Source organism: Equus caballus, unplaced genomic scaffold (assembly GCF_041296265.1).
Source record: "Equus caballus isolate H_3958 breed thoroughbred unplaced genomic scaffold, TB-T2T haplotype2-0000437, whole genome shotgun sequence".
Lineage (NCBI taxonomy): Eukaryota > Metazoa > Chordata > Mammalia > Perissodactyla > Equidae > Equus > Equus caballus.
Window position 1 is genome coordinate 654,523 of NW_027222394.1, and position 27,275 is coordinate 681,797.

General features: G+C 36.6%; 1 protein-coding gene across 1 annotated transcript in view; it reads right to left on the reverse strand.

Annotated features, from left to right (window-relative positions):
- Positions 1-441: 441 nt before the first annotated feature.
- The window catches only part of LOC100146900 (regulator of DNA class I crossover intermediates 1), an 87,597-nt gene continuing 60,763 nt past the window's right edge, over positions 442-27,275 (reverse strand). Inside the window, 3 exon segments of the mRNA XM_070259472.1 lie at positions 442-3,135; positions 17,152-17,234; positions 20,776-20,839. Coding sequence (XP_070115573.1) covers positions 3,130-3,135; positions 17,152-17,234; positions 20,776-20,839 — 153 coding nt within the window. The 3' untranslated portion in view covers positions 442-3,129.

The window sequence follows — 27,275 nt, forward strand, 5'->3', positions numbered from 1 at the left end:
GACTTACACATAGTAATGAACACGTGCAATTTCACAATGTTATCAACTATAATGACCTCAGTGAAAATTTTTTTAAACTATCATCACCCCTATTTTATGGATGAGGAAATAACTGAGTCACAGGAAGTAAAGTTACTTATATCAAGTACCACAGCCTATAAGTCTGAACTTAGACCCAGGTCAGTGTATGCCAAAGCATTTTTAACCACTATTCTTCATTATTTCTTCTTTACAATGAGCTTTACATCATGGAAAGTTTTATAACTGCCTCTACCTGAAAGTTTTGTAGTATTTTCCTCCCGCAGAGTCAGTGTTTATGGATTTAGGAACTAAAACATAACTACTGGATAGAACTGAAATGTGAAAGGATTGGTATTTAGTTAAAGTCTAAAATGATCAGTAATTTCCAAAAACATGCCAAAATTTACATTTACGAATTATCCAATAGAATCCTAACAAGCTTCCTTGCTCTGAAGTCTGCTCTGTCTGAAATTAATATAGCTACTCCAGCTTTCTTTTGATTAGTGTTAGCATGGTAAAATCTTTCTCCATCCCTTTACTTTGAAATCAATATGTGTCTTCATATTTAAAGTGGATTTCTTAAAGACAACATATAGTTGGGTCTTGTTTTTTGTCCACTGCCACAATCTGTTTTTCAATTTATGCTTAGAATATAGAAAATATATTTAGACCACTGACATTTAAAGTGATGTAATAGCTACCATATTTGTTACTATTTTCCACTTGTTGCCTTTGTTCTTTGTTCCTATTTTTGATTTCTTTTTCTGCCTTTTGTGATTTTAATTGAGCATATTGTATGAGTCCATTCCTCTCTTTTCTTAGCATATCAATTATACTTCTTTTTACATTTTTTTAGGGGTTGCCCTAGAGTTTGCAACATACAAGCATAACTAATACAAGTCCACTTTCAAATAACACTGTATCCCTTTCACAGGTAGTGTAAGTACCTTCTAACAACATATCCCTAATTCTTCCTTCCTGTCCCCTGTATCATGGCTATTCATTTCACTTGTACATAAGCTATAAAATGAATACATTGTTGCTATTATTATTTTGAACTGTTTCCTATTCAATCAATTAAGAATAAGAAAAATAAAAGTTTTTAACTTACCTTCACTCGTTCCTTCTCTAATGCTCTTTTCTTGATGCAGATCCAAGTTTCTGACCTATATCATTTTGTCTCTGAAGAATTTTTTCTTTTTTAAGATTGGCACCTGAGCTAACATGGGTTGCCAATCTTTTTTCTTCTTCTTCTTCTTCTTCTTCTCCCCAAAGCCCCCCAGTACATAGTTGTATATTCTAGTTATGAATGCTTCTGGCTGTACTATGTGGGATGCCACCTCAGCATGGCTTGATGAGTGGTGTTACATCCACGCCCAGGATCCAAACTGGTGAAACCCTGGACCACCGAAGCAGAGCATGCAAACCCAACTACTCAGCCAAAGGGCCTACCCCTGAAGAATTTCTTTTAACATTTCTTGCAAGGCAGGTCTACTAAGCAACAAATTCCCTCAATTTTCATCTGAGAAAGTCTTTATTTCTCTTTCACTTTTGAAGGAAAATTTCACAGGATCCAGAATTCAAGGTTGGTGAGGTTTTTTTCTCTCAATACTAAATATTTCACTCTACTCTCTTCTTGCTCACCTGATCTCTGAAAAGAAGTCAGACGTATTTCTTATCTTTGTGCCTCTATAAGGTGTTTTTTACCTCTGGCTTCCTTCAATATTTTTTCCATCTTTCATCCTACAGTTTGAATGACATGCCTAAGTGTAGGTTTTTTGGCACTTATTTGAGCTTCCTAGATCTTTGGTTGTTATCTGGCTTTAATTTGGGGAAATTCTTAGTCATTATTGCTTCAAATATTTCATCTGTTCCCTTCTCTCTTTCTTCTCCTTCTGTTATTCCCATCCCATTACATGTATGCTACATCATTTGTAATTGTCCCACAGTTCTTTGATATTCTGTTCAATTTTTTTAAGTCTTTTTTCTCCTTGCTTTTCAGTTTTGAAAGCTTCTATTGACATATCCCCAAGGACATGGATTCTTTCCTGAGCCATGTCCAGTCTACTAATGAACCCAAAGGCATTCTTCATTTCTGTTACAATGTTTTTGATGTAGCATTTCATCTTGATTCTTTCTTCAAATTTTCATCTCTCTGCTTACATTACCCATCTGTTCTTGCATGGTGTCTCCTTTTTCCATGAGAGCCCTTAGCATATTAATCATAGCTGTTTTAAGTGCATAGTCTGATAATTTCAACATCCTTGCCACACCTGAATGTGGTTCTGATGCTTACTGTGTCTCTTCAAACTGTGCTTTTTGCATTTTAGTATGCCTAGTAATTTTTTGTTGAAATCTAGACATGATATACTGGGTAAAAGGAATTCCAGTAAATAGACCTTTAGTGATATAGTTGTAAGGTGTGGGAGGAAGGGAAGAGCTCTATATTCCTAGGATTAGGTCTCAGGTTTTTAGTGAGCCTGGGCCCCTTCACACGTGCTTCTCAGTTTTTTCTTCCCCTTGGGCAGGACAGGATGGCTAGAGAGAGCTGGAATTGGACATCTCCCTTCTCCAAGTTTCATCAGGCTTGGATAAAGCCCTAGCAGGTCAGGCTCTAGTAACAGTTTCTCTTGAGGCCTTGTTAAGAAGAACAGAATGGTCTGGACTATTTCAAAATGATTCCTTTACTTCCTCCTGCCAGAAGCCTGAGAGGATTTTTCTCCAGTATTGGCTGTTAGAACCTGGCAGAGCTCTTGGAAATAAAACTCAAAAAAATGTATTGGAGCCTCACTACGAATGCACCCTCCTGGAATTTTTAACTCTCAAACTTGTCCACACTGAGCCCCCAGCAATCCACCAATTACAGTTTAGGTTTCTCACCTTGGCACTGGTTCCCGTGGAGGTTTCTGCTCTAGACTTTCTGCTTAGGTAAGTTGTGATTTTCTGTGTCCTCTTGTCTTTAATTTCAGGGGCAGCAATTTGCCCTGGGACCTCACTTCTCATATGGAAGTTGCTGATTTTCAGTTTGTTCAGCTTTTTACTTGTTGTTAGGATGAACTCCAACTTCCAACATCCTTACATGCTGGACTGGAAACCTAATAAGCTTCCTCAACTCTGTAAAATACAATTTGAAAAACTCCAGCTGAGGTAGGCAACTTTTTATATGCTTGAAGAGCCACTTTTTCTACTAAGAGGAACTACTGGACAAGTGATCAGAAGACACTGAAGCCTTTTTAGAGGTGTTTACAATCAGGGAAATCCCTGAGCTCCAAGATAGCTGTACCTTTAGGAACCAAAGTAAATAAATTACCTTTATATTTGAGGTTTAATCAGAAATCTCAGGTAACCTGAAAGTGCCAATAGAGAAGCCCTCTATTGCTAGATGTTAGAGGTCATTTATCAACACACTTGATAAACATATCATAGGTATAACTGGCAATTACATGACCTCTTCCTCCCTCAAACAACAAAAGGATGTTTATGGGGGATGAAGATGGCAGCATAAGAAGAGCCTGATCTTACCTCCTCCCACTTTCACAACAAATGTACAGCTACATATGGATCAATTCCCCCTGAAAAGAAACTAGAAGCTAGTGGAACACCTGCTCCACAACAAAGGAGAAAAAGGACCACATCAAGATGGGTAGGAGAGGCAGAGAAATAGCCCCAAATACCCCCATCCCCAGCATGGTGGCACACAATAGAGAGGAATGTCACCAGATGGGCACTTCTCCCAGAGAGTGAGGGGTGGGCTCCCCACATCAGACAGTCCAGCCCCTGGGGTCTGCACCAGAGAGACAAGTTCCCAAAATATGCAGCTTAGAAAACCAACGGGGCTGACAACCAAGGGTTCCAAAGTGCTAAAGGAAACAGATCCCCTCTTAAAGAGCAAACATGCAGTCTCACTCACCTAGAGACCCAGCAAAATAACAGCAGTCTGAAAAATGCTAAAACTATATGTGAAAGAGAGTCATTTGTGAATCTAAAAACAGCAGCTAGAGGGGTGGGGGATGGTGAAAACACTCACTGGGGACTGAGGCACTGGCAGAGGCCACTGCTGCGCTCCCCACCTAACCTGCCCACACAGGTGGCTACAGCATTCCCTGCTCTCTGGCAGGTCATGCAGGTGTGAGCAGACACAGCATTCTCATGCAGCCTAGCTAAAGTCTGAGAGCCCATGCCACTGTGACTGAAGAATGAGTGACAGAGGCATTATCCCACTCCCAGCCTAAAGCCGAAATGAATTCCCCTGCCCCTGGGCTGGGGCTCACAAGAGAGAGCAGTCACGACAACCTCTCACTCCCAGCAACAACCCCCGAGCCTACCATCACACAAGAGCAAAGACAGGGCACATTCCAGCTTCAATGTGAAAGCCCATGAGCATGCTCATTCAAGTCAACCCGACCCCTGCTTGTGAAGCCAGAAAGCAAGCCCTGCACCCTACACTCTCAAACTTCCTGGCTAAAGCCAGGAGGCTAATGGAATCAACACAGGGGACACTCCCTGACTGCCTGGCCCTGGTAGCTGTTGTTCCTGAAGTCCATGGAACTGTAACAATCAGAAAGACAGTTCTTAACAGGCTACCATCCACCCAGGGCACTGCACCAACAGCAGGCTGAAACACAAACCTAGTCTTCCTATAAAAAAAGGCATATTTACCTAGCCTGGAGCTTCACCCTGAGGGAGAGGCTTCAGGTTTCCCACACATCTAGAGGCTAATGAGGCACTCTCAGGGAATGCAAGAAAGGAGATACTATCCTTGCACACCCCCTTGGCCTCACTACAGCTCAACAAGACTCCCCAGAAGGGAGCTTACACACTCATCAGGAACCCCAATATCTGCAACTATTGCCCTGGGGACACCACCACATCTCCTAGTCTGGAGGCCAGTAGGGATTACAACTGTAGCCCCAGAGGGCTTCCAATCAACCTGAAACTAGGTGCTAAATGAGATCTGTCCTCTTGGAACAATGACAAGTCTTGGCACACCCTCAACAACAGAGGCACATCAAGAATAAATCAGACAGTCTAGACAAACACAAAAGTTGAGAGAGACAACTGAGTAGGGTTGAACGAGAAGGACCATCACCTACACAAGACCACACTTTCAAGATTGAGAGAGGTGGGAGTTTTCCCTAATACATAGAAACAAACACAGAGAGTCAAGCAAATGAAAAAACAAAGAAATATGCTCTAAACAAAGGAACAAGATAAAACGTCAAAAAAAGACCTTAATGATACAAAGATAAATAATCTACCTGATAAAGAATTCAAAGTAATGGTCATAAGGATGCTCACAGAACTTGGGAGAAGAATGGATAAACAGAGTGAGAAATTCAACAAAGAGTCAGAAAATATAAGAAGAACCAGTGAGAGCTGAAGAGCGCAATAAGTGAAATGAAAAATACACTAGATGGAATCAATAGCGGATTAGATGACAGAGAAGTATGGATCAGTGAGCTGGAAGACAGGGTAGTGGAAATCACCCAATTAGAACAGAAAAAGAAAAAAGAATTTAAAAAATGAGGAAAATTTAAGGGACCTCTGGTGCAAGGTCAAGGATACTAACATTTGCATTATAGGGGTCCCAGAGGAGAAAAAAGAGAGAAAGGGGCAGAAAACCTATTTGAAGAAATAATGGTTGAAAACTTCCCTAACTTGGCTAAGGAAACAGAGATTCGGGTCCAGGAAGAACAGAGAGTCCCAAACAAGATGAACCCAAAGAGATCTACACCAAGACATATCATAAGTGAAATGGCAAAAGTTAAAGATAAAGAGAGAAAAACCACTAGTCACACACAAGGGACTATCAAATGATTTTTCAGGAGAAGCCTTACAGGCCAGAAGGGAATGACAGGATATATTCAAAGTGCTGAAAGGAAAAAACTTACAACCAAGAATACTCTACCTGGCAAGGTTATCCTTCAGAATTGAAGAAGAGTTTCCCAGACAGGGACACTACCACTGAACAGTTCAGCACCACTAAACTAGCCTTATAAGAAATGTTAAAGGGACTTCTTTAAGCAGAAAAAAAAGGGCCATAACTAGAAATCAGAAAATATACGTAAGAAAAAACCTCACTGGTAAAGGCAACTATATAGTAAAGGTAGTGGATCAACAACTTATAAAACTAGTATGAAAATTAAAGGAAAAAAGCAGTAAAATCAACTGTAGTTACAGTAAGTAGTTAAGGGATACATGATAAAAACTTGTAAAATATAACATCAAAAACATAAACTGGGGGATTTAAAAATATAGAGCTTTTAGAAGGCATTCGAACTTAATGAACTTTCAACTTAAATAGACCTCTCTACATAGAGATTGTTATATATGAACCTCACGGTATCCACAAACCAAAAACCTATAATAGATATACAAAAAATAAACAGAAAGGAACTCACATGTAACAATAAAGAAAGTCAACAAACCACAAGGGAAGAAAGGAACAGAGACGAACTACAGAAACAACCAGAAAACAATTAGTAAAACTGCAATAAGTACATATCCATCAATAATTACTTTAAATGTAAATGTACTAAATTTTCAAATCAAAAGACAAAGGGTGGCTGAATGGATCAAAAAACAAGACACATCTATATGCTATGTCTAAGAGACTCACTTCAGATCTAAAGACACACAGAATGAAAATGAAGGGATGGAAGAAGATATGCCATACAAATGGAAAAAAAAGAAAGCTGGGGTAGCAATATTACTATCAGGCAAAATAGACTTTAAAACAAAGACTGTAACAAAAGACAAAGAATGGCAATATCTAATGACAAAGGGATCAATCCAACAAGAGGATGTAACATTTGTAAATATTTAGGCACCCAACATAGGAGCACCTAAATATATAAAGCAAATATGTAAAGAGAGAAACTGAAGTAATACAATAATAGTAGAGACTTTAATACCTCACTTACATCAAACGATAGATCATCCAGACAGAAAATCAACACGAAAACATTGGCCTTAAATAACACACTAGAACAGAAAGACTTAATAGATACATAAAGAACATTCCATCAAAAAACTGCAGAACATACATTCATTTCAAGTGCGCATGGAACATTCTCCAGGGTAGATCACATGTTAGGCCACAAAAAAGTCTCCAGAAATTTAAGAAGACTGAAATCATATCAGGCATCTTTGCTGACTACAATAACGTAAAACTAGAAGTCAACTATAAGAAGAAAACTGGAAAGAACACAAATACATGTAGACTAAACAATATGATACTCTACAACCAACGGGTCAACAAAGAAATAAAGAGGAAATCAAAAAATACCTTGAGACAAATGAAAATGGAAAAACAACATTCTAAAATCTATGGGATGCAGCAAAAACAGTTATAAGATGGAAGTTTATAGCAATACAGGCCTATTAAGAAAGAAGAAAAATCTTGAATAAACAATCTAACTTTACACCTAAAGGAACTAGAAGAGGAAGAACAATGATCAAAGTTAGTAGAAGGGAAAAAAAATAAAGTTCAGAGCAGAAATAACTGAAAGAGACGAAGAAAACAATAAAGATGATCAGTGAAACTCAGAGTTGGTTCTTTGAAAAGATAAACAAGACTGATAAACCTCTAGCCAGACTCATCAAGAGAGGACCCAAATCAATAAAATTAGAAAGGAAAGAGGAGAAGTTACAACCAACAGAAATACAAAAGACCATAAGAGATTACTATGAACAATTATACACCAACAAATTGGATAACCTAGAAGAAATGGACAAATTCCTACAAACACACATCTTTCAAGATTGAATCATGAATGAATAGACCAATTACTAGTAACAAAACTCAATCAGTAATTTAAAAACTTTCAGAAAAACAAGTCCAGTACCAGACAGTTTCACAGGCGAGTTCTACCAAAGACTTAAAGAACAGTTAATACCTATCCTTCTCAATTTATTCCAAAAAATAGAGGAAGAGGAAGAAATGCTTCCAAACTCATTTTTTTTAAAGATTTTATTTTTCCTTTTTATCCCCAAAGCCCCCCAGTACATAGTTGTGTATTTTTAATTGTGGGTCCTTCTAGTTGTGGCATGTGGGATGCCACCTCAGCATAGCTTATTGAGCAGTGCCATGTCCGTGCCCAGGATTCGAACCAGTGAAACCCCAGGCCACTGAAGCAGAGCGCACGAACTTAACCACTCAGCCAAAGGGCTGGCCCATCCAAACTCATTTTATGAGGCCAACATTACCCTGATACAAAAACTAAACAAAGACATCACAAAAAAAGAAAATTACAGACCAATATCTGTGATGAACACAGATGCAAAACATTATGTTAGCAAGACCAAACTCAACAATACATTAAATGGATTATACACCAAGATCAAGAGGGATTTATGCCAAGAATGAAAGGCTGGTTCAATATCCAGACATCAAAGTGATAGGATAAAACTCATACGATCATATCAACAGATGCAGAAAAGCATTTAACAAAATTTAACATCTACTTATGATAAAAACTCTCAATCAAGTGGGTATAGAGAGAATGTACCTCAACATAATAAAGGCCATATATGACAAATCCACAGCTAACATCATATTCAACAGTGAAAAACTGAAAGATTTTCCTCTAAGATCAGGAAGAAGACAAGGATGTCCACTTTTGCCACTTTTATTCAACATAGTAAGACAGTCCTAGCGAGAGCAATTAGGTAAGGAAAAGAAATAGAAAGCATCCAAACAGAAAAGAAGTAAAACTGCCTCTGTTTGCAGATAACATGATATTACATATAGAAAACCCTAAAGACACCATCAAAAACTGTTAGAGCTAATAAATACATTCAGTAAAGTTGCACAATACAAAATCAACATGCAAAAATTGGTTGTACTTTTATACACTAGCAATGAATTATCAGAAAGAAAAATTAAGAAAATAATCCCATTTATATTTGCATCAAAAAGAATATAGTAACTAAGGATAATTTAACCAAGGAGGTGAAAGACCTGTATACTCTGAAAACTATAAAACACTGATGAAAGAAATTGAAGATGACACAAATAAATGGAAAGACATATCGTGCTCATGGTTTGGAAGGATTAATATTGTTAAAATGTCCATACTATGCAATGCAATCTACAGATTTAATGCAATCCTATCAAAATTCCAATGGCATTTTTCACAGAACTAGAACAAACAATCCTAAAATTTGTATGGAACCACAAAAGAGCCCGAATAGCCAAAGCAACCTTGAGAAAGAAGAACACAGCTGGAAGTATCAAGCTCCTTGATTTCAAAGTATACTACAAAGCTATAGTAGTCAAAATAGTATGATACTGGCACAAAAACAGGTACCTAGGTCAACAGAACAGAGAACCCAGAAATAAACCCATGAGTTTATTTCATTGTCATTTAATCTATGACAAAGAAGGCAAGAATATATAATGAAGAAAAGACAGCCTTTTCAATAAATGGTGCTGGGAAAACTGGACAGCTACATGCAAAACAAAAAGAAACTGGACCACTATCTTACACCATATACAAAAATATATTTGAAATGGATTAAAAGTTTGAATGTAAGACCTGAAACCATTAAACTCCTAGAAGAAAACATAGGCAGTATGCTCTTTGACATCGGTCTTAGTAATATTAGTAATATTTTTTTAGACCTGTCTCCTCAGGCAAGGGCAACCAAAGAAAACATAAACAAATAGGACTAAATCCAACTAAAAAGCTTTCAAACAGTGAAGGAAACCATCAACAAAATGAAAAGGCAAGCTACTGAATGGGAGAAGATATTTGCAAATCATATATCCGATGGGTTAATATCCAAAATACATAAAGAAGTTATACAACTTAATATCAAAAATCAAACAACTTAACAAAAAATGGGCAGAGGGCCTGAAAAAACATTTTTCCAAAGAAGACACACAGACAGCTAACAGGCACATGAAAAGATGCTTAACATCACTAATCCTCAGTGAAATGCAAATCAAAACCACAATGAGATATCACCTCACATCTTTTACAATGGCTATCATCAAAAAGACAAAAAATAACAAGTGTTGGCAAGGACGTGGAGAAAGAAAACCCTCATGCACTGTTAATGGAAATGCAAATTGGTGCAGCCACTGTGGAAAACAATACGGAGGTTCCTCAAAAAATTAAAAATAGAACTACTATATGATTCAGCAGTTCCACTGCTGGGTATCTATTAGAAAACAAAAACATTAATTTGATAAGATATATGCACCCCTATGTTCACTGCAGCATTATTTACAATAGCCAAGATACGAAAGCAACCTAAATGTCCATTGATAGATGAATGGATAAAGATGATGGGGTATATATACAAAGAAATATTATGCAGCCACAAAAATGAATGAAATCTTACCGTTTCTGACACCATGGATGGACTCAGAAGGTATTATGCTAAGTGAAATAAGTCAGACAAAGATAATTCCTTTACAACTTCAGTTATAGCGGAATCTAAAAAACAAAACAAGCAAACCAGCAAAACAAAAGAGGAACAGACTTATAAACAAACTGGTGGTTGCCAGAAGGGAGGAGGGTTGGGGGTAGGTGAAATAAGTGAATGAGATTAAGAGGTGTAAACTTTCACTTATAAAATAAAGTCATGGGCATATAATGTATAGGGAATATAGTCAATTATATTGGAATAACTTTGTATGGTCACAGATATTTCAGTTAAATATGTGTTGGAGCTCCTTACTCTATTCTCCTTATGAACTCTCTCTCATATTTTCTACTACTTTTTCTCTCCTGCATTCTGGATAATTTATTCTGATGTATATTTCATTTCACTAATTCTTTCTTCATTTATGTCTAATATGCTGCTAGACCCACTTACTGAGTCTTCAGCAGGTGGCAGAAATGGAAAACTGGGACTAGAGACTTGTAAAAGTGAAAAAATTAGCAATGTTAACATCTGAGTTATACCTATAAAAACAATTCATTCATCCATTTGTCATGGTTCCTAACCTGTCAACGTGGATTACACCAGGAGCAAACCCTAAGTCAAGTATTCAAGTGCAGGTAGTTTATTTGGGGTGAAACACTGGCCTGGAATTAGAGAAGTTAAACAGGAAAGGAAGGAAGTTAATAAAGGGTTTATTATCAAGAAAGTTAACACTGTAAGCAAGTGAAGCTTAATCCTTGTGGAGAACTCTGGAAGAATGGTGTTTCTCCAACTTCAAAGTGCACAACATCACCTATTTAAGCAGAGATTCCTAGACCTCACTCCCAGAGATCCTGATTCAGTAGTTTTGGGGTGGGTTTTGTGAAAATAAATACAGGAAACCTCATTTAAAATGGAGCTGGGGAGCCCTGAAGGGGAGCTTTCATGCACTATCACTTGCCATACCTTACAGACCCCAAACAGGAAAAAGCATACCTCACAATCCCCAACAGGAAGAGGCTTGCCTGACACACCCCAGCAGGAGGAAGGAAGAATTTCTCTTTGCCCAGCAACAGCGTGGCCAATGAGAAACCATCACACTCAGTCAATGAGAAGTCATTACCACCATGAACTCAGTCTCCTCCAAAAGACTTTTGTTCAAAACAGCCCCTCCCAGCTTTCATCTTTCCTCTGTAAAAGCAAGCCCCTCTCCTCTCTTCTCCGGACTTGCCTATGGTTAGCCATAGTTTGCATGTCCCAAATTACAAGTCCTCCGCTCTTCCCAAATACATTCATTTTGCTGGTAAAATAACAGGCTCTTTTGTTTTTTAAGGTCAACAGTTCTAAGAATTTGTATTTCTAACCAACTCCCAGGCAGTAGTGATGTTAATGCTACAGGTCAGTGGATCACACTTTGAGTAAGCAGTAGTATAGAACACACTTCTGAGGGAGTTATCTTGCCCAAGAGGCAAGGAAACTGGGGTATTTATCCAACAACTCCCAACAGTCATTGTTTTACAAGGCTGCTCTCAAACAGCATTAATTCCCTGGTACTTCCTGCCTGACTGCACATTGGCAGAGCAGGTGTCTGCAGCCAAGAGAAACCCCTCAGGAAATGAGTCACATGTGCTGGCAGCTGAAATCAGTTTGGCATGTATTGACATGGAAAATGCCAAGGAAATGTGAGCAGATCATTGACACCATTTGCTACACTGCTATGTATAGTGTCATGGGGAAAATACACATTAAGCAAGAAATTACACAAATAAATTACAATGATAAGTGGTATAAAAGTAAATTACATGAGGCTCCCACTAAAGATAGCCTCATATTATTTCAGATGGCAACCTCCTAGAGTAGTTGATGCTGACCAAAACAATGCACTTTTACAACTCTGTTAAACACCAACTCCAGATCGGTATCATACACATCTGCCATTACTGAATGCACAGTATCTTATTTGAAGTCACTGTGATTGGCAGTTTACATTACAAATGTGTGCGTAATTATTATTAAGTTTTCCATTTGTTTCATTTGGATAAACCTTAGCTAAGATTTACTTTGTTTTATAAACCTTAAATTGCAAATATGAAAAGCAAGCTGTTTGTTTACTTCAATTATTTTTTTTTATTAAATGGTTTCACCAAGAGAAAACCTAAACCAGTATTGTATTTTGAGAAGTATGTTATAACTTATTCTATGTCTTTTTTATTTTGTAAATCTATACTCACTTTCCTTCCTAAATATATTTATCTCCTTAAAGCATCTAAAGAGTTAGCAACTGCAAAGTTAGGGAACAGTCCACAAAACTATCCTTACTTCAGTGGTTTCAAGCGCACACTCAGATTTGATAATTTGCTGGAAGCACTCACTGAAAGCTGTTGTACTCACAGTTACAGTTTATGACGGGGAACGGATATAGATTAAAATCAGCCTAGGTTAGAAACACATAGGACAGAGCCTAGGAAAGGAATAAGTGTGGAGCTTCCAGTTGGCCTCTTCTATGGACAGTGTTATTTTCATGGTATCAATGTGTGACAACACCCACAGAGTACTGCCAAACAAGGAAGCTCATCTGAGCCTTGGTGTCCAAAGCGTTTATTGAGGCTCCGTAACAGTCCCATGGCTGATTGCCCACATGGCTGATCTCATTTTCTAGCTCCTTAAGAAGTCAAGCTGATACCGCTTGACTCTAAGTACCATCCTAAATCACACTGTTACTATCTGGCTTGGCCCAAGGTCCCCCCGCAAACAAAAACATTTCTGTCAGGCATGATATCCCAGGGCTTAGCAATTACCTCCCAAAAGCCAAGAGTTCAGGCCAGATTTCTTTTTGGGCAAGTTTAAATTCTCTACTACACTGTGCCTTACTCATTTACATGTAAGTAGCTAAGAAAATCTTATAATGAGGTTAGAAAACATATTTGATATTTAGTATTATTTTGTGTCTTAAAATCTTGGAAGAGAACATTTTGACTAAAACATGCAAATGCACCAAATCTAACAATAAATGTGACAAGAAAGCAAGTAAACATATTTTTAATCCACAAACAGCAGCATATCATAATATAATGAATAATCACCATAAGAATGATAGTAAATTTACATATATATTATTTTCTAAAAACTTGAAGATACTAAAGAAATATCTATGCAAAGCAAATGGATAAATTAATAATATTAAAATGTTTAAAAATAAACCATAAATATATCTTGTGACTACTTCCACCTTGTGCTTAGCTGCATTTTCTCATTCCTTATTATGTTAATGAAATTCTGAACATTAAGTGAAATGCTAAATCTCAGGCTGAGATCTTAACATATTAGCTGTTCTTAAGGATTTCCTGCCCTCCAGTGGTATCTGCCTTAATATTTTCACTGCACCTTTCAACATTACAAAGAGAAGACACATCACTTATACATTTACATTTTGAAATTATATCACGCTCTATGGCAGCATCTAACTTTTCTTTCATTACAGGTTCACTCTCAGTTTGTACCCATGCATCACATCTTGCAACTTGTACAGTGCAATTACTGCTTTTGTTTTGCACAATGTGTGCTGAATCACACTGAGACTGTGGAAACTGATCTGTCTTATCTTTAAGTGAGAACTGGTGAAAATTCTCATTTTGTTTATGAATTTTGGCATTGTTTTTAGCAATCCTATCATGTGGAAGTTTTGCCATCCTTTCTAAATAAAAACTGTTAGTTGTTTCTTTGGTTTTGATGGATCTCCTATTTGAATCTTCAATTTGCTGCAATATTTGATCTTCATCTTCAGACAGCTAAAAGAAATTTAGTAATTTTGCTGTAAATGATGCTTTAATTTTAAAAAATCATTCAATGACTTCAAAGCAGACATTCTTAAATTCACATCATGGAAAATTTCAAAATACAGAAGAGACTTTGGCAGGTGGCAAGTCAACCTGGACTTTTGATTTTTAAAAATCATGGAGGTTATGGATTTTTTAAATAACAAGAACAATAATGATAATGACAATCCTTGTATTACAAATTCAAAAGAAAGGGTCGGCCCTATAGTGTAGTGGTTAAGTCAGGCGGGCTCCACTTCAGCAGCCCAGGTTCATGGGTTCAGATCCCATGGACCTACACTACTGCCAAGCCATACTGTCTTGGCAACCCATATACAAAATAGAGGAAGATCGGCACAGATGTTAGCTCAGGGCTAATCTTCCTCAGCAAAAAAAAAAAAAAAAAAAAAAAACCAAAGAGGAAGATTAACAACCGATGTTAGCTCAGAGAGAATCTTCCTCACCAAAAAAAAAAAAAAGGAAAGAAAGCAAAAGAGCTAAAAAAGAGAAGGGGAATTTTGTCTCTTATCAGTCTCTATAATCACAGGCTACATCATCCCCCTACCCTTTCACACAGAGGAAACGATATACACCACACTCTTCAACCACTTAAAAAGAATGGAGTAGAAGTAATAACTTCGAAAGAAACAGTTGACACATATAACTTGTTCAACTATTCACTCATTGACTTTAGTCAAAAAATATCTATATTGTATCTTTTATGGGCCCAGTCTCATAAAAGAAACAACTTAAGGAGAGTATCGGCTAACAGAAAATCAAATAGACAAAAGGAAAATTAAACAGCAATAAATATCACAACTGCTACATAAAAAGTCAAATTTTAAGTACTTTTAATAGGTTTATATTTCAATTTACTAGCTTGAATTTTTCAACTTCACAAAAAATTTATCTCTTAATTACTGCACTAACCAAAATATTCTTTTAGTGAAAATCTTATATAAAAGTACTGATTAGCCAAGCTAAAAAAAAAAAAAAAAAAAAGAGGCAGAGTTAACATTAAAAACCAAAATGAGGTATACGTCTCAGTTGTTTGGCACTGAAATAGGAAAAGTAAGCCCAAGAAACAGCATTAAGACTGGCTGCACACAAATTAGAGAAAACAAGCTCAATACATTTGTTTATTCAAGAAACAAGTATTTTTTAGCATCTGCAATGCAAGTGAAGCAGACACAGTTGCTGCCCTCTTAAAGCACACGTTCTCATTGGTGGAAGTGGCATTAACCAAATAATCACACGCGTGCATATGTAATGACAGAATGAGAAAAGCACTATGAAAAACAAGCATGAAGGACCTTGAGAGGATAATTGAGGGGCCTAATTTAGATTGAGGAACCAAAGAGGGGCTTTCAGAAGCAGCGACATATTTACGCTAAGACCTAAAGGATGAGTAACAGCAAGGCAGAGGAAACAGGATATATAAATAAATGCCCTGAAGCAGAAAAGAGACTGATAAACTAAGGAAAGTGAAATGTCGTACGTGTGGAGTGTGGTGAGAGAGGGAGAACACCAGAAGTTGAAGATGTAGCCAGACTCTAAAGTAAAATAGAAATCCACTCATAGGAATAACATGATTCGATTTAAGTTTTCAAAAGATCACGATGACTGCTAACTGGAGAAAAAGTGGAACAAGAGTGGAAAATAGATCTCTTAGGAAACAACCACAATAGTTCAAGAACAAGATGATGGTACCTTAACTAGGGTATTGACACCAGAAGTTGAGGAAGTAGATAAATATGCCAAGTATTTCGGAAGTACAATTGACTGAATGAAGTGATGGAATGAATGGGGTTAAGGAAGGCAGATGAGGCAGAAAGAAATGACAGTTAATTACTAAGTTTCTAGAGTGAGCAATTGAGTGGACAAAAAGGTATCACTAATATAGGAAATATCAATAAAACTGACTTGGGGAGAAGAACAGGGGAATTCAGTTTGAGGAATAAAAATAAGGAGATTTTTGTGAAACATCCAAGAAGAGGTATCCGCTAGGAAACTGGACATCTAAATAAGGATCTGGGCTAAAGTCATAAAGCTGAGAACTGTCATCAACTAGACAGTATATAAGTCATTGGAGCACATAACATCATCTAGAGTTTGGAATGTAGGTTAAGAGAAGAAAAGGATCCTGCAGAAAACCATAAACACTATGACATTTATATAGGAGGAAGGGTGGAAAAGAAGTAGACAAAGGCATAAAGTAGCACTCAAAGAGGTATGAAAAAACCAAAAGAGTGTGTTATCATAAAAGCAAAGAGAAGAAAATGTTTCAAAAAAAAGAACATAATTTCTATTAATATTACTAAAAGTTCTTGTAAAATAAAAACTTTAGTGTCCAACGAATTTGACAAAATAGAAATCACTGGGGTCCTTCCTTAGCAAGAGCAGTTCAGATGGAAAGTGAGAGACAAAAGGTGGACGAAATGAATACGGAAGAATTGATGGAGGAGAATTCCATTAAATGTGATTTCTGAGAAATGCAGCATTCCCACTCAGAACATAGCATGTCATTCCAATTATTCAGACGACAGTCTTCAGTAACACTTTAGTGTTTTCTTCATATAAGCCTTAAGGTTTTCTTTTTTCTATGTATTTTTGGTTGTTTTAGGGTTTCAATTCTTATGAGTGGGTTCTTTTAAAAACTCTTTTAAAAGAAACACAACTTTATCATATACACACACACATATCCTGATAAGATTGGCTTTTGTCAATAATAATGAACACATTCATTTATACTTTAATTTTATATTTCTGTTTACGTTCTTACATTTTTAATATTTTTCATTTTTCGTTTACATTTATATTTCCACTAGTTATTGTCTCAACTATTTGTTTCAGAATGTAAAGGTACACTATGAGATATACAAAGAATTCTAAACTAGTATAGCATATATTAATAAGCAAAAAAACGAAAAGCATACCTTACCATCTCTGAACTAGAACTGAAACAACTATCTGTGGGCCTTGGAGAGTAACTGGTAGACCAACTACTCTGTGAAGACTCAAGATCTGAAAACGAACATTTAACTCATGAAGAATGGTATTTATTAATACTCTACTAATTATATACACAGGCAGCAGATATCAGCTGGTAAAATAAGTTTAGCTAACATACTGCAGAGCATTTTAAAAGTGTGCCAAAACTAGTTAAAACTTGAGAAACTCCGCATCTTGGATTTCTGACAGAGTATTACGGGTTTATTCTACACTTAAAAGTTTTTCATCTACAAGTAAAATAAGGGTACATAAGGCAAGAAAGGAGAACAGAGAAAATTCAATTGATTTTTTCTAATATATGAACAATGTTTTATGAACAAATAATTTAAATAATAATTTAAAGTGTCAACCTACAGGAAGGAGGAATAAGGCAATTTATTAAGTCCAAAAGCACCAGATATTTGCTAATCTAATAAACGAAGCTTCCTTGTACAATAAAAGCTGTATTTAAAAAATCAACTCAAAGCATCCAGTCCGATATTCTTTCATTATGTGCTTAATGTGTTCTCTTATGATAGCAAGTAAAGTTTAAAAATAGGCCTGAGAAGTAGGTCATGACTCCTCACAATGCATAAATACTGTAGACCAAGAGGGACGTGCATTCACACTAAAGTAGCAACAAAAACAACAAAAAGTACCTACCACCAAATCTAACAAGAGACATGCAGAATCTACTTGAGGAAAACCTTAAAGTGCTTAAAGGTGTTCTAAACAACTATTAAAGATACAAAATTAGGCTGAATTAACAAAAAGACATCCCTTGTTCTTAGATAGGTCTACTCAACATCATTAGTATGATAATGCACACTAAATCAATATATACACTTAGCATTTTCCTGATAAAACTAAAATATTTCTTTGGAGCTACACAAGTAGATTTTAAAGTTTATATAAAAAATAATCAAAATTAGCCAGAAAAATTCTTTAAAAAGTACAAAGGGAGGTGTAACTGTTTTAGAAATTAAGCATACTATAAAGCACTTACCATAAAAATAGTACAGTATTAGCACACAAAGATTAGGAAAGACCAGTAGAACAGTAAAGAAAGCCCAGCACATATGAAAAGTTAGTACATAAAAAAGGTGGTATCACAAATGCCTAGGGAAAAGACGCATTTTAAAAACCTGAATCAATGCACATCTCACACCTTTAATCACAATAAACTCTAAACGGATTAAAGATTTAAGCGTAAAAATATAAAATCATACTAACACTAGAAGAAAACATTAAGTGAATTCATTTAACCTGGGAGTGTAGAGTCTTTCTAATCAAATCCAGAAGTATAAAAGAAAAGATGAATAAAATCAACCACATAAAAAAATACATTAATCCTTTGGCAAAGCAGGAGATATCATAAGCAAAGTCAAAACAAATCAAAAACCAATAATAAACTAGGAGGAAATATTTGTGACATATCACAAAGACCTAAATCTCTTTAATATATAAAGAGTTCTTAAATATCAAGAAAAAAAATACCAAAAATTCAATTGGTCAAAAGACATGAATGGAGACTTTAAAGAAAAAGAAATGAAAACAGACATTAAATATTTTTAAAAGACGCTCAACTTCACTTATAGAAAAAGAAAAGCAAACTTAAACTGCCATCTATCCGTCTGTCTACCTATCTATTTTTATAAAACTCACAAAAATTCCCAAGTTTGAACACAATCCCTATTGGTGAGGCTGTGGAATAAAAAGGCACATTTCTGGTGAGATTGCCAAATGATGCAACAGGGAATTTGGTAATATCTATCAAAATTGAATTTTGGCAATAATAACTACACAAAAAAACAATGTATCCCCCCTTTGACACAGCAATCCTACTCCTAGAAATTATCCTGAAAATGTACCTCCACAATTAAGAAACATATACACAAAGTTGTTCACCAAGCATTGTTTATAAGAACGCAATACTGGAAACAAGCCAAATGTCCACCAACAGGGCATGACTGAATAAACTATAGCCCATCCACATAATAGATTACCAAAATTGTCATAAATAAGGGATGAAGAAATGTCTAGTACTAAGATGGAGAAATCTATAAGAAACTTACTAATAAATGAATCCATTTAATTCATCTATAAAATATCCTATATTATACAAAATATCCTATACTACATTTAAGTGAGAAAAGTGGAGAACTAAGACCCATGTGAATATGTGTGTTTATATATTCTTAGGCTTTATTTTGAAGAAAAACAGAACACAACAAAACATAGTAAAACGATAAACCATAAACCAATAAAAAAGTTACTCATATGAGGCAAAAGGAAACAGGGCAGACAAGATAGGATAGAAACCAGACTACTGGTTTACACTTCAAAAATTTAAATTAAATCCAAAAGAAAAAAGTTGATAAAGATTTCTAGGTATCCTAGCAAAGTAGATATCCGAAAGAATCATTCCATCACAGAATATCTAAAAAGTACCACAAACTATTTTTCATAAAAAGACAGTATAGACTAAAATGACCACTCAAATATGAAGTATTTGCTACACACAGCCTACAAGCAATTAGAATCTAGTATATATATATGAAAGATATATAGGATATATACATATATATCTACATATGGAAAAGATATATCCTATAAGGAAAGCCAAACTTTCTAAAAGAAATATGACCAATAGACATGAAAGGTATTTCACAGATAAACAGGGGTGGCAAATCAACCTAATTAATAATGGGAAATATAAATTAAAATTACAATGAAATACCAGATTCCAACAATGATAAAAAGCTGATCCAGTGTTAGTGAGAATATGGAACAACTAAGAGTCTTAGCTCCTGCAAGTGGGAGTTTAACCTGGCACAACTACTTTATAAAACAATTTTGTATTACCTAGAATAGATGAAGATGCGCATAACATTTGAACTAGCCAATTCTACTCCTTGACTCATATTCAAGAGAAATTTTTTATACATGTGTGCCAGGAGAAATGTCAAGAATTGTCCAAGTAGCATTGTTTATTATAGCAAAATATTCAAAACAATCTAAATAACCAATGCCAGAAAATGTATAAATTGAGGTACATCCACACAACAGAAGGTTGCATAGCAGTAAATAAATAATCAAGTATATTAGAGTCACAAATATCAGAGTGGGTGAACAAAGAAAAGCAAGTTGCAGCAAAATATATAGCATTTGCCTCAATCTGTGAACAGTTCTAAACCAAGCAATGTAAAAGTCTATGTGTGATACCATAAAAACAAATTCAGGATAATAGTTACCTCTAGGGGGCAGGATAGGAAATGCAATTGAGAAGATCTTCAAATGTACTGATTACGTATTATTTCTTAAGCTACAAAGTGAGTACAAGGGTATCTATTTTACTACTATTCGCTAAAATGTACATATATGTTACATATATTCATCATGTATAACACATTTTATAAAAGATAAAAGTAGTTTTGAAGACAATTGCATTACTAGTACATTCTAAGATATCTAGGAAACATATTTGCCGGCAAAAACCTAAAAAAAAAGCACTTAAAACAATTTCCACTTAAATGTTAGTTTTTTTTAAAGAAAAAAATTCACTTATACTGACAGACTTTCATAGTAGAGGTTGGCCTGCCTTTTAAAGAACACATTCCTCCTTTTTCCATCAGAATCTAAAAGAAAAATAAAATTTAAGAACTCCTAAGTATACACAATAATATCCACTTATAGCTCCCTTTTCACCCCAACAAATCATTTTACAGTACTCTTCCTTCATATTACTTTAATTCCACAAAGATAATTTTAAACTCCCAAAGAAAAATTTGCCTATGACAAACAATAAAACAAAACAAAATTGAAATTCATTTAGAAACAGCAAGCAACAGAAGAGACACTTGATAATAAATGAATTGACAAAAAAGAAAGGATTCAGGTAATCATAACAAATGCAGCTGAAAAAAGGAAAAGATACTAAAGCAATTTGGAGATTTATTCTGTTTTTCTTTTTCTAATTTGTTAAGTTGGATATCAGTTCATTTATTTTCAGGTTTTTTAAATAGTAAAAGCTCTTAGAGGTATCAATTTTCTACAGAACACACCATTGGTTTTGGTTTTCATCAATTTCTATGTAATTTGTAATTTATTTTCATTTCCTTTTCTTTTTTTCTTTTTCAAAACCAGAGTGTTTCTTAATTTTCAAGAAGATAAGGGAGGTTAAGCAACTTCTTTTCCTCTTCTTTAGTTCTAATTTAATGAATTTTTTATTAGAGAATATGGCTATGAATCTCTCCTTAGATAAATCTCTTAGACTTTCTTTGTGGCTTACTACATGAATTAGGTTTGCAAATATAGTAGGGACTTATACAACACATATATTCTCTGTTGGTGGGATATACAGTTTTTGATAGACAGATACGTAGCATAAAGGAGAAACCATCTAGTTGTTCACCAAACATGTTTCCCTTTCCTTTTAAGCATACAGCTAAAACACATTTCCTACCCTCCCTTGGAGTTGGTTTGGACACGTGATTTAAGTTCTGGTCATGGGCAAAGTGGTGTACACCACTGCCAGTGCTGGCCCATAAAAATTTTCTCCACAATCCTCCACTTCCTTTTCCCTTCCGCTATATCCAGTATCAACAAGTTGGAAACCTACCAGTTGAAGATACCAGAGTCCCTACCAGCTTGGAGCCCTGAATAACTTTGTCGAGCAAAGCCTCTTTTCTAACCTCACTATTTAATCATTTAAAAAGCCTTGTACATTCAACTCTTAGAATATTCAAGCCCCAAACCTGCACCAGTAAGACACAAGCTGAGAAAGCTATATAGACCCCCAAGACAGGCAAACACTCCAATATCCACTTCAGATCTGTTGATAGAGGATAACAGACAAATAAAATGGTCCCAAAGAGAAGAAACTAAATTATTTAAGGAATTTCCCCATCCTCTAGGATAGCAAGATTTTCACACAATGTCTGCCCAGCAGGATTTCATGATCGGTATGGATCAGTAACTCTGTATCACCTCTTCTTCTCCTTTCTGAATGGGCTTTTCATTGAATTTTTACTCTCCTTGTTTCAATAATATATATTTTATTTATATATATCTTGCCATCTTTTTATTTTTAACCTCTATTATTATGTTCTACATGTTTCTTGAAAAACTATAAAGATTATTTTTTCTTCTCAATTTGATATTCTTTGAATCTTGTTAAGAAAAATCAACCTCTTTATATTTCACATATTAATTGCTAAGCAGGTTTCATTCCTTACATTTTACCTTTCCCATTTATCTAAACGTTATTTCATTCTTTCCCATCTTGATCAGGTTTCCTAGTGTGACATCCCCACTCCCTTGAATTCTGAATATCTTCTACGTGTCTTTATTTCTCTAGTGATTACCTTCCCATTGGTAACAACCATAATTTAAATCTTATTCCTCTACTACTTTAAAATTAAATAAGTTCCAGTTCAAGATGGCAATGTAGGAGGATCCTGAACTCACCTCCTCCCACAGACACACCAAATCTACAGCTACATACAGAACAATTTCCTCTGAAAGAAACCCCAAAACAAGCTCAGAGACTCCTATACATCAGGGGAATGAGAAAAAACCCACAGTCAAATGGGTAGGAGAGGCCGAGACACAATCTTACCATAACCCCACCCTGGGCATGGTGATCCACAACCAGGAGGGAACCCACAACTCTGAGCTTCTCCCCAAGGAGTGAATGGCTTGACCCTCATATCTGGTACTTGAACTTTTAAGACCTTCACCAAAGAGATAAGCCCCCAAAACGTCAAGTTGTGAAAGCCAACAGGGCTTGTGTCCATGAGACCCACAAGGCTACACGGAACTGAAAAACAGTTCCTAAAGGGCTCACACAGGCTCACCATGCTGCACCCCAGGGCCTAGAGCAGAGGCAGTTCACTGACTATCCAGTCTTTCTGTGAAACAAGCCTATTAGCTTATCCTCATAGCTGCAAACTAAGAGTCAGGCTTCTAATTAAATTCACATCTAAGGGCTGACTGTAATCCTCTCCAGTGAACTCGGAGGCTGGGTACCATCTTTCCACTCTCCCGCTGCCTCGCTCATGGTCACCAGTACCTTGCAGAATGGAGCTTACACTGGAGGGTCCCACAGGACTGTAACAAATGGAGAAAGAGTTCCTAACTGGCTACCCTCCAGGGCAAAGCAAAGAGACAGTAGATTGAATCGCACCCCAATCCTTCTGTGAGAGAAGCCTATTTGCTTATCTTAAATCTTTGGCCTAAGGAGCAGGCTTCTAATTTAACACACATCTACAGGCCTACTGAAATATTCTCCAAAGACCATAGAGCCCAGCGGGCACCATCTTCACAGTCCAACTCTGCCTTGCTCCAAGTCACCAGTATCTCCCAGAAAAGAGCTTGTGCACATTGTCTGGAGGCCCAGTTTCCGCAGCTGCCACCCATGGGATGCCCCTTGATCAGCTGGCTCTGCTAGCCAGCAAGGCTTTGAAGGGGATCAGAATTGGCCATCTGAGCCAGCCCTGATGGCCTAGTGGTTGAAGTTCGGTGTGTTCCACTTTGGTGGCCTGGGTTTGGTTCCCGGGCATGGAACCACATGACTCGTCTGTCAGCAGCCATGCTGTGGTGGCAGACCACATAGAAGAACTAAGACTTACAACTAGAATATACAACCATGCACTGAGGCTTTGGGGAGGGGAAAAAAAATGAAAGAGAGAGGAAGATTGGCAATAGATGTTAGCTCAGGGCAAATCTTTCCCAGAAAAAAAAAAAAAAAGAATTTGCCACCCCAAAATGTGTCTCTTTGCCTTGATTATTTTAAGGACAAAAGAGTCTTTCACTCTTTGAAAGAAATTCAGACCTTCCCCCTAACTGCCTGAAAGAATTTAAGATAGAAGGGCCTGTCCCAGGAAGGAGATATCACCATAGATAATTCTAGGTGTGGTAGACAGAAAGACATCTAGCAAGGGCCATTTTATCAAAAGATCTCTTTCAGTTCCCATTGTCTACAGATGGCCCAGCAAACACTTGTTTATCAAACATTTCCATTTCCATCGTCATGTAAATTGCCTTCCTCTCCTTTGAAGTCCCAAACCACTACCCCCAATATCCTCCTTTATCTTTAGCTGAAGATGGTATTCAGGTGGCAATTTCAGCCACTCCAGCAAGATTTTCCTGGGTTTCTCCCATGTACATATGTTATCAAACTTTGATTTTCTCCTCTTATTCTGTCTCATGTCAATTTAATTCTTAGACCAGCCAGAAGGACCCAGAGGGTAGAGGAATTGTTTTCCTCCCCTACAGTTTACGTTCACAGGTCCCACAGGACTATAATGAACAAAGAAAGAGTTCCTAACCAGCTACCGGTCCAGGGCGCAGCAGTGAGGCAGCAGACTGAAATGCCAGTCTTTCTGTGAAAGAAGCCTATTAGCTTATCTTCATACCTGTGGCCCGAGGGACAAGCTTCTAACTAAGCACAGACCTAGGGGCTAACTGCAATCCTCTCCAGAGACCAGGAAGCCCAGTGGTTACCATCTTCACACTCTCCATCTGTCCCACCCTAGGTTGCTAATGTCTCCAAGAAAGGAGATTGTGCACATATCTAGCACCAGGGTTTCTGTGTCAGCTGCCCAAAAGACACATCCCTTGATAGCCTGGCTCTGGTGGCCAGCAGGGCTTGTGTTCATAGATTCAACAGGATGTCAGCAAACAAACAGTTCTTATATGGCTATCACACCAGGGCTCAGTGCAGACGAGCACACAGAAATGCTCATGTCAAAGTCTTCCCATGAATGAGGTATATTTACATACTTCAAAAGCTGCTGCATCAGGGTCCAGTTTCCAATTAGACTGAATCTAGATGTTGACTGAGATCTTCCCTATTGGGACAGCGGCAGGTTTTTGCACACCCTCAAATACTGGGAGCCACTAAAAATAAAGTAGACTGCTTGAACAAGCACAAAGGTTTGAGAGACAACCAAGAGCTACAGCAGGGTTGAAACATAAGGTTCATCTCCTGCACGAGGCCACTTCTTCAAGACTAGAGAGGTGGCTGTTTTACAGAATGCATGGAAACCAACACAGAGAATCAAGGAAAATAAAGAAACAGAAGATGACATTCCATATGAAAGAACAAGATAAAGCCTCAGAAAAAGACCTTCATGAAATAAGTGATTTACCTGATAAAGAGTTCAAATTAGCCATCATAAAGATGCTCACCAAGGTCAGGAGAAAAATACACGAACAAAGTGAGAATTTCAACAAAGAGAACATAGCGTAGAAAGTATAAGAAAAACACCAAAAATAAATCACAGAGCTGAAAAATACAATGGAAAGGTACAAAAGAAGACTAGATGAAGCCAAAGAAAGGATCAGTGAACAAAAAACAGGGCAGTGGAATTTACCCAATCAGAGGAGCAAAAAGAAAAAGGAATGAAAAAGAATGAAGATAGCACAAGGAACTTATTGACAACATCAAGTGGACTAATATTTGTATTATAGGGGTCCCAAAAGAAGAAAGGGGCAGAAAATTTATCTAGAGAAATTATGACTGAAAATTCCCTAACGTGGGGAAAGAAACAGACATCCAGATCCAGGAAGCCCAGAGAGTTCCAAATGAGATGAACTCAAAGAGACCTCACCAAGACACATTATAATTAAGTTATCAAAAGTTAAAGACAAGGAAAGAATCTTAAAAACAGCAAGATAAAAACAACTTGTTACATCCAAGGAAACCCTCATAAGACTACTAGCAGATCTTAAGCAGAAACTTTGCAGGCCAGAAGGGAGTGGCACAACATATTCAAAGTGCTGGAAGAAAAAAACTGCTAGTCAAGAATACCCTATCCAGCAAAGCTGTCCTTCAGAATAGAAGGAAAGATAAAAAGTTTTCCAGACAACCAAAAGCTAAAAGAGTTTATCATCACTAGACTGGCCTTACAAGAAATGTTAAAGGGACTTTAAGCTAAACCGAAGGGCCCTAAATCAGTAACAGGAAAACATATAAAATTATAAATCTTACTGGTAAAGGTAACTATATAGTAAAATTCAGAATAATATAATGTTGTAGGTGATGGGTTAATCACTTATAAAGCTAGTATGAAGGTTAAAAGACAAAAGTACTAAAAATAACAACTACAATGATTTGTTAATAAATACACAAGATAAAAAGATATAAGTTGTGACATCAAAAACATAAAACTTGGGAGGGCAGTAAAAATTTAGATCTTTAGAATGCATTCAAACTTAAGTTTTTAAGAACTTAGAATGTTATAAGTTGTTTTACAGAAGCCTCATGGTAACACAAAGCAAAAACCTACAGTAGATACACAAAAGATAAAGAAAAAGGAATCCTAAGCACACCATTACAGAAAATCATCAAATCACAAAGAAAGAAAAAAAGAAAAAACAAAGGAATTACAAAACAGTCAGAAAAAAATGAACAAAATGGCAATAAGTCCACACCTATTAATAATTACTTTAAATGTAAATGGACTAAATTCTCCACTCAAAAAATATGGAGTGGCTAAATAGACTGAAAAAACAAGATCCATCTATATGCTGCCTATAAGAAACTCACTTCAGAGGTAAGGACACACACAGTCTGAAAGTAAAGGGACAGAAAAAGATATTCCATGCAAATGAAAACCAAAAAAAAACCTGGCATAGCTATACGTATATCACACAAAATAGACTTTAATACAAAGAGACTTGGAGACAAAGAGAGTAATAAGAGACAAAGAAGGTCATTATATAGTCATGCACCACATAAAAACGTTTCAGTCAACAACAGACTGTGTATACAACAGTGATCCTTTAAGAAAAGTAACATATAGTCTAGGTGTGTAGCAGGCTATACTGCTGGGAGCCGTGGCTACATCATTTGATCGGCTGTTTGACAGGGTCCAGCCGATTAACGCTGAGGGGTGCAGGGTCGCCCCTTGGTGAAGAATAACCGGCCAGCCCCTCACATAGTTCTGAAACCTGTGCTGCTTCTAATTGCCCTTCATTCCTTTTCCTTTCTTAACCTCCAGTTTTCACTCCTTTGGGTGGCTGCTTGGGAGGCACTACCTCCTGGGAAAATTAGATATAGTAAGAGAA